At 33.0% G+C, this 12,393-nt stretch overlaps 1 protein-coding gene across 2 annotated transcripts; it reads right to left on the minus strand.

Moving 5' to 3' along the window:
- Nucleotides 1–8,741: 8,741 nt before the first annotated feature.
- Nucleotides 8,742–11,661, minus strand: LOC132697270 (odorant receptor Or2-like). 2 transcript variants are annotated; one of them, XM_060662627.1, is made up of 5 exons: nucleotides 11,546–11,661; nucleotides 10,123–10,222; nucleotides 9,761–9,856; nucleotides 9,201–9,356; nucleotides 8,742–8,928 (listed from the first exon to the last, which is right to left on the minus strand). In XM_060662627.1, exons 1-5 carry the CDS (start codon nucleotides 11,653–11,655, stop codon nucleotides 8,875–8,877), a joined length of 516 nt encoding a protein of 171 aa, XP_060518610.1. In that variant the 5' UTR covers nucleotides 11,656–11,661; the 3' UTR covers nucleotides 8,742–8,874. The 2 variants fall into 2 exon arrangements, with proteins under 2 accessions (XP_060518610.1, XP_060518609.1); XM_060662626.1 differs by having other exon boundaries at nucleotides 10,780–11,656.
- Between the last annotated feature and the right edge of the window lie 732 nt (nucleotides 11,662–12,393).

The raw sequence follows: 12,393 nt of genomic DNA on the forward strand, positions 1-12,393 counted from the left end.
GGCTCCGCCCCCTGAATTGTCGCGTTGTTAATTTCGCCCGATCGTAGTTGCGATGTCCCCGTTGGCTGCTGCGCATCACTCTGCTGTTTGATTATCGTTCTCCACGTGTTGGATAATGCAGAGCGTCGTCTCTCGTATTGAGGTGTCCGGACTTTTCTATTTCGATGGCCTCTCGTATAATCCTAGTCCTAAAATCAGGAATATTAGCAATTTGTTTGCAAGTGCCGAAATCAATTTTATGGCCTGTCTGATGTTGGTGCTGAAACAAAGCAGATGTTGTTTGTTTGTTTCTTATGGCTAAACGATGTTCCTCGAGCCTGGCTGAAATCCTTCTGTTGGTCTGTCCCACATACGTCAGGCTGCACGATCCGCATGCTACACTGTATACTCCTTGGTTTTCCAGAGTAATTTTTTGTTTTGGGTTTCTTAGTATTGCCCCGATGGTGTGGTCAGGTTTGTATGCCGTTGATATGTCGTGTTTCCGTAATATTCGGCCGATTTTGTCAGTAACCCCCTTGATGTATGGCAGGACAGCGATCGATCTTCGTTGGGTCTCGTCCTGCACTCTCTGCTGCGGCTGTTGTTGTTTACTGATTGCCTTGCTGATGGTGCGCCTTTGGTATCCGTTTTGTCGAAGACAGGTACTAATTTTCTTCAGTTCTTTATCTCTGTTCCTCTCGTTTGTGAGCCTGAAGGACCGAGCAATTAACGTATTTGCCACTGCCTGTATCTGTGATGGGTGGTGATGAGATTTAGCGTTCAGATATCTATTAGTGTGTGTTGGTTTTCTATAGACAGTGTGTTCCAAGTGTCCGTCTTCGGTCCTTGTGATGTGCACATCTAAAAAGGGCAGACTGTTATCCTCTTCAAGTTCTATTGTAAATTGAATCCTTGGGTGAATGGAATTCAGATGGTCTAGGAATTTCAAAAGCTCCTCCTTGCCAAAAGGCCATACAACAAATACGTCATCAACGTATCTTGTCCATAGTTTTGGCTTCAGATTTGCCTTCTCTATTGCTTTCTTTTCGAAGTAAATCATGAAGAGGTTGGCAATCACAGGTGAGAGAGATGATCCCATTGCTGCTCCATCTATTTGTCGGTAAATTTTCCCGTTGTACATAAAGTAAGCGTTTTTCAGGCAATGTCTTGACAGATCCATTATGTATGGCGGAAGAGCTTCGTTTTCTTCTATAAGCAAGAGTGCCTCTTCTACTGGAATACTCGGGTAGAGGGATTTGACATCGAAACTTGCCATAATGTCGTCCTTGTCCATCCTGAGAGAACCTAAAATCTGAGTGAAATGTTCTGAGTTTTTAACGTAGGAATCTGCCTTTTCCACTATAGGCTGAAGTGCACTGGCCAGATGTTTTTCCAGCTTGCATAATGGTGAGTTAAAGGCGCTTACGATTGGACGCAGGGCAACCCCGTCCTTATTGATCTTTGGGAGCCCGTAGAGTTTTGGGCAACGACTCGATTTTTCCCTCGGAATAAGTTTCTTCTTTGTATCCTCGTTTATTGACGAATCGAGAATTTTGGACTTAGTTGTTTTTTCCAAATATGTCGTGGGATATATATATATATATATATATATATATATATATATATATATATATATATATATATATATATATATATATATATATATATATATATGATGACACTATATTCCGGGATATCATCCGTTCGCTCGTTGAACTCCGACTGGAATCCTGCAGACGTTTCGCCAAAATCTCACTTGGCATCTTCAATGCTCGCGCTCCGAAAGCACTTCGAACACTCACACACACACACACATATATATATATATATATATATATATATATATATATATATATATATATATATATATATATCCCTGACAGGCATTAATGAAAGCTTAATAGCATTAAAAAGGCTCATTGGATAAATATGAAAACCGACCTAACTAAATTGCTATCTTAGACGGTTTAGCGGCCTTTATAAATCATCACGGCCTACCTCTACAAATAACGTGTGACAATAGTACGGAATTTGTCTTTGCTTTTAAATTTCTGTAAAATTCGTATGCAATTCATTTTACAACTGCTGGCAAAATCTAATAGTAATAGTCCAATAGAGAGATTTCACTCTACTCTTGTTAAACTATATAGGGTAAACGAGAAAACCCACCTGAAATGAAACAAAATACCAAGGTTTACGCAACTGACAAAACAGCAAAACGTAGTAAGGATAAACCCCGAAGAATACCTATTATTATAGATCAAGATATTGTGAATAAAATTATCACAAAAAATAAAAAAATAATTCGCAAATCTCAGATCCAAAAACCTAAAGCTTTTTCTTCTTGGCAGGTTAAAGAACCGGACAACGCTGTTCCTTCTTGCATCTACGCTGTTATTAGTAATAGCGAATAATGGATATTGAAGTCATCCCAATCAAAACGCTCGAAATGCTCGAATTATTCAACATCAATATACATTTTTGCATTTTGTAGAAACATCTCCACTATTTAGTCAATTACGTAAAATAATTAAACTATAAAAATAAACGTAATTATCAGAAACTACACTATATTAATGGAAATAATTTACTTAATAATGTTTGATATTTAATTACACAAGTAAAATTCAAGTTTGGTAATATAAAACCTAATAACCGTACAAAAAGAGGTTTAATAAATGCTGTAGGCAAATTATCGAAATGACTTTTTGACACTCTCGATTCAAAGGAAGGACAAAAATATGATAGAATTATCACGGAACTTGTACGTAGTAAACGTTCATCTGACATCCAACTAAAAAAGCAAACCTCGTTGATTTAACAGCTGATCGACAACTATAATGATACTATAACACTTCTACAGAAAAATCAAAAAGCTATTAAAAAACATATGGACATTTTTGAATATAATTCAAATAAAACTATTATTGACATGACAACTTTTATTAAAGCTCAGAATACACTAATGCAAATTCTCAATTGCCAAAATTTTATAACATTTTTGGATAATTTAGACGATGTCATTACATTTGTGAAATTAAACACATTATTTTCTATAGTAATATAGGCGGCTGAATTAGAATAAATAATTTTTAAATTGGCTATTCTCTATGGTGATGATCAAATTTTAATTTTTGAAAATCAAAATAATTATTATCAGTTAGCAAACTTACAAGTTAAATTTGCAAAAGATAAAATAATTTTTGCCGTCCATATTACGATTTTTTTTAAAACAAATTTTCTAAATATTCCACCTATTCCCAGAACCCGTAAATCACACCATAATTGTACCTAATTTACCCTACCTAATATTGGGCACTGACAATCATTGAAGACACCTACGTTTACGGAAATCAACTTACCCAGCCCATCGGTGATTGTGTGACAACCCTCATTAAATATGCCGAAAACAAAAATTGCCACGTAGTCAATGTAAATGTTTCAACGCATATAATACGACCAATCACCAAGATCACCAAGATTTGTTTTCATAATACCGTCGGAACAGAAACTTAAATTACAAATGAATTGTCGAAATAAAGAAATAGCTACCAGTATCAGTACTCCAACTTCAATCGATTGATCTCAATACGATCACAAAATTGCGAGAAGCTGCGAAATCTCTAGGGTTGTATTTGAAGATACTAGGTTATTCTAGATCCTAGTTTCCCAAGATTAGGTGACCCGGAAAATATCATTTATGATGGTCGCAGCCTCCTAGACACAATTTTAAAAAATTAAATAAAAATTATAAAAAAAGAGAAAAGCCGTCCTATCCTACATCTAATGAATTAATGAATCCAAAAATGCAAAAAACAAACCGGAGGTGCAATCATTGTCTACATATTGCTAAAAACTTGAACATTCAGCCTATATTAACGCTATCAAATTTCAAATCGCTATCTCAAGCCGTTAAAAAGTTATATAGTGTTCCCACTTTCTTGTGTCGCCCGGTGTAGATAGTCAAAACAGATAGTTCTAGAATTATATCTATTTCAGGGCTTTGTACATTAAGGCAGTACATTTTTGTTGGATCCAAATAATCCAAAAGGAATTTAATTATTTCATTTTGATTGTTTTTACTTAAATAAACAGAAAATCTAGATTTATTTTGAAATGGGTAATTCCTAATCATGTGATAACGACCGTTTGTTTTTTGGTTAAATGTTGTTTGATTAGAATAAGTATTTAAAATATTTTCGGTAATTGGTATATTTAAAATAGTGTACTGTGTTGTTAGTATCAGGAATATTTGGCGGTCTAATTTGAATGTCCCAGATGATATTAATTTTTGAAGTGTTTACATTTTCTCGAGGGTTAAACACGTCTTCAATTTGTTGCAGTTGTTCAATGCTCATAATTTGATCTTCTTCATGTATGTATTTATTTATTTATTATGTATGTATGTCTTCATTAATATCTCCAGGATTTCCGAAAAGTGACTCCTTATCTATCATACCTATTTAGTTCGATGCGTGACAGCGCATCAGTGTTGGTGTTCTATTTTCCTTTCTTATAATGAACTGTTTAATCAAACTCTTCCAGTTTTAGTCGTCATCTTAGCAATCTCGAATTTGGGTCTTTCATATTAAGCAAGTATTGTAGAGGTTTGTGATGGGTAACTATTACAAATTTTTGGCCAAATAAATATGGTCCGAAATATTTTGTTGACTAGACGATTACTTTCTCTATGGTTGAGTAATTGCTTTCAGCTGGGTTCAGTGTTCTAGAAGCAGGCTATGGGGAGATCACTACCAATTTTTTCTTGGCTGAGAATCGCTCCTATAGAGGCGTCCGTTATCAACATAAAAGGTTTTTCGAAATCTGGATATTGAAGTATTGGATCATTGCACAAGATATTTTTACAAAAATCGTTTTCGGTGCCGGAAATTTCTGGATTGCAATAATTTTCTTGGGATTTAGTTTAATTACGTTTTTTGTTATTATGTGACCCAAAAATTCCGTTTTATCTAGTGGAATTTGTAGTCTAGCGTGTCGCACTAACCAGATGAAAAATTTATAGTTGAAAAATAAGTACACCGTCCCAATTTGTGGAGTATATCATTCATATTAGGCAATGGATAGCGGTCGTCTATCGTTTTGCTTTTAAAACTAATAACACCCTAGGAAAATTTGTTAAAAACAATAAATCTAAATCTAATAGATCCCAGAATTCTGGAGTCTATAGATTAAATTGCGGATCATGTTCTAAGATTTATATTGGACAAACAGGTAGATCTTTCAAAAAACGTATCAACGAACATCGACGATCATTTAAAAACAATAGTTCAGATTCTAATTAAGCTATACATTTAAATTTAGAAAAACACAATTTTAACGACAATTTCGATATTTTACACACTGTTTAATAGCAGATTTTTCTTCTGAATTTAAATGTTCGCAACGAATTATTTTGGAAATGTAGCATTTACTAAATTGTTCCTTATGTTTTAGTAAGATGTGTTCTAAATTAAAGTTAAGTTTATTGATGTAAAATTATAAATCTCTTGGTAAACCACTGAATCAAGGTTTCAAAATTGTTATCAATGAAATAAATAATATTTGGAGAAAATCGAAAATCCCACTGATGTAAGATGAAAAGTTACGAAATTCATATAATTAATGGAATAAAATTTTAAAAAATTCATTATGTACTAAATCAGTTGCTCAAAAAGTTAGGGAAAACTATTTGATATTGCTGCGCAGAGGTATTATACCATTTGACGTAGAAGAAACGTATTCTGACTCTGAAGAATCAGTTGAAGGTAATTTGATGTGACTTTGAATTTGAATCCCGCACTCTGAGTTCACATTCTTTGAAACGAATGCCATCGAATTTCGAAGATGAACTTCCTACAAGATCAACACCTCAGAAACGAAATATTTGTACACCTGAGGTAACATTTGCGCTGGATCGTACGAATGTGTGAGATAGAGATGCAGCAGTTATTATCTCAGCTACTCTAGAAAGCTACGGTGTTCCTCTTGAAACTGTTAATATTTGTCCAAGTACAGTTCGTAGGCAGAGAATTAAAATTAATAAATTAATAAAAAAAATAATAAAAAGAGGTTTGGAAAAAATTTGAAGAAAATTTAAAGAAATTACTGGCTCTTTAAAAGTTGAAAGATTACCAGTCATTATTACGGGTCTGAATTGTGACCAGTTGTTAGGAGTTCCGAAATAAATGAAGTCAAATGGTTTTAATCAGACTAAGGTGATATTTAAATTGGTGCAGGAATGGAATTTAACTGATAAAGTTGGAGCGTTATGTTTTGACACTACTAGTGCCCATACTGGTATACTATTCATCTTTATGTAAAACGTTCTAATTCTGATAGGTATCAAAAGTGGTGTTTGTAGTCTTATTGAAAAGAAAATTGGGAGAACTTTTTTGAATTTAGCCTGCAGGCACCTTGTTTATGAACTGGTTCTACGTTGTGTTTTTAAAATAGATTGGCCAGTAACTTCATGTCCCAAACTACCAAAATTAAATGAGTTTCAACAGAAATGGCCAGAAATAAGCAAAAATGATTATAAAACAGGCTTGGATGATCCTTTGGTAGCTCCAGTTATAAATGACAAAAAAGATTGTATGCTACTCTTTATTTCTCATCAATTGCAGGTACTTGAAAAAAAATATATTTTCCTCTAGGAAGTTCAACTACATGATGACTATCGTGAGTTACTCGAATTGGCATCAGTGTTTTTGGGAAATCGTTTTACAGGAAATAGCACTTTCCAAGCTCCTGGGACACATCATGCGCGATGGCTTTTCACTTAACAGCGAAGAAAATTAAGCACTTTGTCACATTTGGATTTTTATAACGTTATTGTATATAAAGGCGTGGTACGGTGCACCAGTGCCAATTCAAGCTCGGCGACAAGATTTGGAATTTTGTTGCAATATAACACAATTAATAAAAATATTTCTGCAGCAGCTTCGAAAATGTTCAATACTAATCTCTGGTATGTATCTGAAGAACTTATTTGTTTATCATTTTTCGATGATGAAGTCAGCTCAGAAATAAAAATAAAAATCATAGAATCAATTAATCAAAAAAAATAACAAATTTACAAGTTTCAAACGCGTCAATGTTAAAAATATCAAGATTAGTTCTTTCATGACAAAAAATTTGTCAAAACAGTCAATAGTTTTATTTAAAATTACATCCCTATGAGTTGAAATCTGATAAAGATTATAATAAGTGTTTAAAAGTTTTGAGAAGTTTACACGTCGTGAATTCACAATGAAGAACAAAAACAATACTTATTACAAGTTGTGGCAATGCATAGGAAGCAATTTCCTAATGCTAATAAAAAAACTTTAATGTCAACAGAAACTCCAAAATGAAATAAAAAATTACACTTCTACATATCATTATGTATTAATTAAAATTTATATTCGTTCACTAAATTTTAGAGTGGTCACTGGATTACAAACATAAATAGTTTCTAAATGTCTATAATTAGTTATTATTTAATTATAATCAATATTTGTTTAATAATTGAATTTTAATTTTGGAAATTAGAAACTTCAATCACATAATAACTCAATTAAAGCGTTCTTTTGTTTATAATTAATTGCTATATAATGTAAAAATTTAGAAATGATTTGATATCAATTATAATGAACATTTATTTTCACAGCTCTAAAACTTAAAAGCTGTTGGTCGGGGAGAATGTACGCATAGGAACTTTTTGTAGCAAATTTTATGCTCTACAAAAGCTATACACGCGTTTTTCCCAAAAAAAATTTCTTCACGTCGAAAAATCAGGTGAAAACCGAAAAAAAAAATTTTTTGTGTTATTTAAATTTAAATTTAAAGAAAACGAATTTTTAATTTTTTTTTATTTTTTATTTTTATCAGATTTTCAGGTAGCACAGAGAAAAAATATCGCCTAAAAATTAAGCACCCTAATACATACACATATTATACATATACATTTTTTACAGTTTTGAAGAGAAATTCTATTTAGTCGGTTTCCTTGTATTGTATGTATTAGACTTGCGGGTTTTCTGTGAGTGCCGTATACAAGGGTCGATTTTTTTTATCTTTTTTATTCTAACTTAAACTTGATATTTTTAGCCTTCAAATAGAAGAAATCATATTAAAATTCATTAACCACCCGTCGATATTTTCGTCCAAAACTGTGCATAAAAAGTTATACATTTTCAACTTTTTTTTTTATTTTGAAGCGTTGTAGTGTGTATACAAATGTCTTAGACGGTATTTGAGCCACGAGCAGAGCGCAACAGCGAGGGATTAATAAACGAGTGACTTAAAAAGTTTCCCAAACGTGTTGCGTATTATACTTTTTCTATGACCGTTAGTTTTTATGTACGTTTTTGCAAAACAACACGAATACATTTACTGACATGACCGTCAGAATTGACAAACGTCGAAATTCAATCCGTGGGGTGATATCTCCGAAAAAATTCGATTGCTCCCAAACCCGTGCGGTAATGTCCCGCAAATGTCCGAAGTGACTCGGATCCATGGGAAACGAAACCTACATTTTAAAGTGAGGCTTCCCGCACGCTAGATCGGTGTGAAATTAGGCATTTTATAGAGCGAGCGTTTAATAAACGAGTGACATGAAAAGTTTACCGAACGTGTTGCATACTATACTTTTTCTACGACCGTTAGTTTTTGGGTACATTTGCGCAAAACAACATGAATACAGTCATTTCAATGAATGTCCGAAGTGGCTCCGATCCGTGGGAAACGAAACGGAAGTGGCGCTTCCTGCACGCTTGATCGGTGCGTAGTTAAGTATTTTAGAGACGGGAGTAGAAAAATATCAAATATCAATATATTTCAATTGAAATTTTGAAAACAACAAGCAAATTCGCTAATTTTGATACGCTTAATCCAGACAAGGATGTGTTTCGATTAAACGTATTTAGTCCACATCAGTGTTACGTACGAATAAGAGCCTTTCACGACCTGCAAAAAAAACATAGAAAACAAAATCGTAATTGAAAAAAGGTCACGTTTAAACCAAATCAATTTTAATTTTTTTCTCTCGTTGTTAAAAAAGTTATTATAATGAGGAAAATATTTTATACACAAAGTAATTTAAATTTAATTTACTCACTGAAGTTATACTTCGAAAATTCTGCTTTAAACATTTTCCAATTGTATAAATCTTAGTATCGACTGTTCAACGTGGACTTGATATGTCATAAGAAACAATGATTTAATGCAATAATGCCTACCGTAACTGCAGTTTCCGTAGACATGGCGTCAAATGGACCAATGGTCAACTGAAGCGGCCTTTGGGCACGCATAATTATAAGCAACACCGCTTTCTTGGCATTGCCATTTTGATAGTACCAGGGACTGTCGTATATGGCATCCGATATGGCCAAACTCTATCAAACAAAAAAAAGATACTGGAATCAGAATATTAGACACTAAATGCATATTTATAAACGTCATGATATCAAATAAGGAGGATTCTCAATTCACGGTACTTTGCATTCCTAGAGTCTGCAGGAAATAGGAAACTCATTTTCAGTCAGCATTAATAATAAAAATACTAGAAATACTATGGTTTATTAGGAGAAGATATTTGAGTACGTAAGTATTCAACCTACACAACAATTGTCTATGTCATAAAAGCGGAGTTTTATATTCGAAAGATTGAAGCCTGATTCTCTTTGTGCAATTTTTATTTTACCATCCGAAACCAGCTAGGAATGTCATTAACTTTGAGCTTGTAATTAGGCATTTCGCTTTAAATATGTATAGACTATTAAAAGATTTTATTTTTTACCTGCATTTTGATTTCATTTGCGCTCCAACCGAGGATGAAAATTTGCGAAAACAAATAGCTAAGAAAAAACGTCGCAGACGCTCTTGTGGAGTTAAACTGAAAATTGAAAACCCAAAGAAAATTAAAAACATGGGAAACTAACTTAAATTAACTTAAAACTTAACTTAAACTTAAACTAACTAAAACTAACTTAAAAAATTATTTTTAAATTAAATATATTACGACGGCAAGATATTAATTCTATTATAAAATATTCCATTAAATTATTATTATTATTAATTATTGCTTCCTAGAAAAAAAAAAGCAAATTTGGAGGGTTTGATTTATTTAGGTATAGGTATTATTGCAAAAAAGGGGCTTACCAATATCATCTGAATAGAGACTGCAGCTATATTCAGCGAAGTTAGCAGATACTCCACCAAAATCAGATATTTCATTGAGCGGTTGAAGTTGTGTACAAATCTATAACGGAAATAAGGTTCAGGGAAGCTAATAAACATAAAAATATATTTCCTATGGAAAAAATAATTATTTTCTCTGTAATTTGATGAGTTACTACATGCTAATGTAGATTAGATTTAACTTTAATTAATGACAAGTCGGATCAGAAATGAAGCGTTGGCATTAAATTATAATCAGTGATTCAAGATACAATACAATACAACTTTTTCAACAGTTTGCTAAGATATAATGTTAAAAATATGAAATCTTAAATTTATTTTAAACACTGAAATAGATTACATATACATATTCAATCAAAACTTTACAAATTTTATAAAGCACGAATACCACTTTTCCATTCCCAATTAAATTTAATGAAAGAATGTAATATCAAAATTTATAATTAGACCAAATTGTTAAAACCTATTTTATATGCAAAAGTAAACGTTCTCGGAAAAAAAATTGGGAAAACACTGAAATTTGGCTTAAATTGGATCAATTGTCTTTAAATTTTAGTTTCTTTGTTCCTTTTTTATTAAGCAATCGAGCCCAACCAGCTACACATAGCTTCATTATACCTAATAATTTTCTGATGTTCCTCAATAAGATGATACAAGGTGATCAAAAAATCTGTTCCATATCGTGCCATTTTCCTAAACTTCAACTGCAACCTTTGTAGCGTTGAACAAGCGAAAATGATGCAGGAAATGAACATAATTTTCGAAGAAACTCCGATAAGGTCACTCAAAAAGCAAGACACTCCGTCGACTATCAGTAACAAAATGCAAAACTTTTCCTTGTCAAAATTGATTACGAAGAATAAATCGAAGGCGAATGGTTTTTCCAAAGTTGCGTTGTATCTTTGGTTGTATTTCTCTATTTTTGCTTTGCGCAAAAAAGTTTCAGACATAACCGACATCCCGATACACAACGCAAACGAAAACAACACGTAGTTCGTTAACCGACTAAATTGTGCCAATTCGAAATGGCACTTCAGCAATTCTTCATCTCGACATTCCAGCAAAACTTTTTCCTCTTCAATGACGTAATAAATACTTCGTACGACATTTCGTTTCTGCCAGAATTGCGCGGCAATTACTATGATGAACAAACCGACCACATAGGAAAGATCTTTGAACCATTCCTCCAGGCTCTTGTTTGAATTTTTATCTAACAATACTATGACAAACTTGATGAAAAGCGAAATCCAAAATACTGGATAATAAATCTGTATCAAACACGAGTAGAGGGTATAAAGCTTCGTCAGTATACGATTTCGAGTTGGTAGATTTAATCTCCACATTCCCATGGCTATCATGCAATATTTCGGAAAGTTGAGAATACCCTGATTCCGTTTCCACCGTTGCATTGCACGAGTTGATGATACTGATTATTGGTCCATATAATTTACCATGTTTTTGAATGTAATCTCTTCTAGGTATATAAATAGTCATACGTTCTTCGATAGTAGAGCTCAAACTGCGAAAATCTTATCTGAACGAAAACTTTATATTATAACACAGTGCAAATATCCTCTGTTTGAAGATATTATTACAGGTCTAAAGCGTTTTGCGTGTGCGACATGCTGCAATTTTCTGTCCAGCTTTGTAATTATGAAAATAAAGGGGGTGGAATGATATTCCATACCTCTTTATTCCGCAATTCTACTCAGATATCAGAGAAATCGTCACAAATAAATCTCTAAGAGTAGCTTTTGTTTACTTATTCACATCCAATATTTATATTCCATAAAATAGGTGGATATCGTTAAACAAGTTGTTAAATATCGACGATTTTGAACTTTGTTTGGGTGAAATAGCTAAATACTTTTGAGGCGCTGAGATCGCGATAACAAGCAAATATATTTGTTTAAAATATTTGTAGGAAATGTTTTTACTTCTACTACTTACTCTAAAATACATAGGTGGCTCAGCTTCACTAAACACTGTTAAGCGAAACATGCCGCTTCGGGCGTTTCCGGTGGCGAGTTTTAAACACTGATGGTATTTTGAGGTTGGTCAATTCTGATGGAAGAAACTGTCCTGGGTTAGAAACATTAGTCAGGGGACAGGAATCAGAGAGAATTGCAGCATTCAGCTATAAATAGAGAAATTTGATGATATATGATGAACGCCCATGCATTAACCCATTTGGCACACTATAAGAAGAAGAATTCTGATGGACACGTCAAA

Source organism: Cylas formicarius, unplaced genomic scaffold, assembly GCF_029955315.1.
Source record: "Cylas formicarius isolate icCylForm1 unplaced genomic scaffold, icCylForm1.1 PGA_scaffold_1__22_contigs__length_36826433, whole genome shotgun sequence".
In the NCBI taxonomy this organism is placed as follows: domain Eukaryota; kingdom Metazoa; phylum Arthropoda; class Insecta; order Coleoptera; family Brentidae; genus Cylas; species Cylas formicarius.

What these genes read in the sequence shown, in the direction of transcription:
- LOC132697270 (XM_060662626.1), bottom strand. Translation starts at nt 11,570, where the DNA reads ATGCAACGGTGGAAACGGAATCAGGGTATTCTCAACTTTCCGAAATAT. An exon ending in TCTCTATTCAGATGATATTG is followed by an intron (nt 9,857 to 10,122) that starts GTAAGCCCCTTT and finishes TTCAATTTTCAG; the next exon opens with TTTAACTCCACAAGAGCGTC. An exon ending in CAAATGAAATCAAAATGCAG is followed by an intron (nt 9,357 to 9,760) that starts GTAAAAAATAAA and finishes TTTGTTTGATAG; the next exon opens with AGTTTGGCCATATCGGATGC.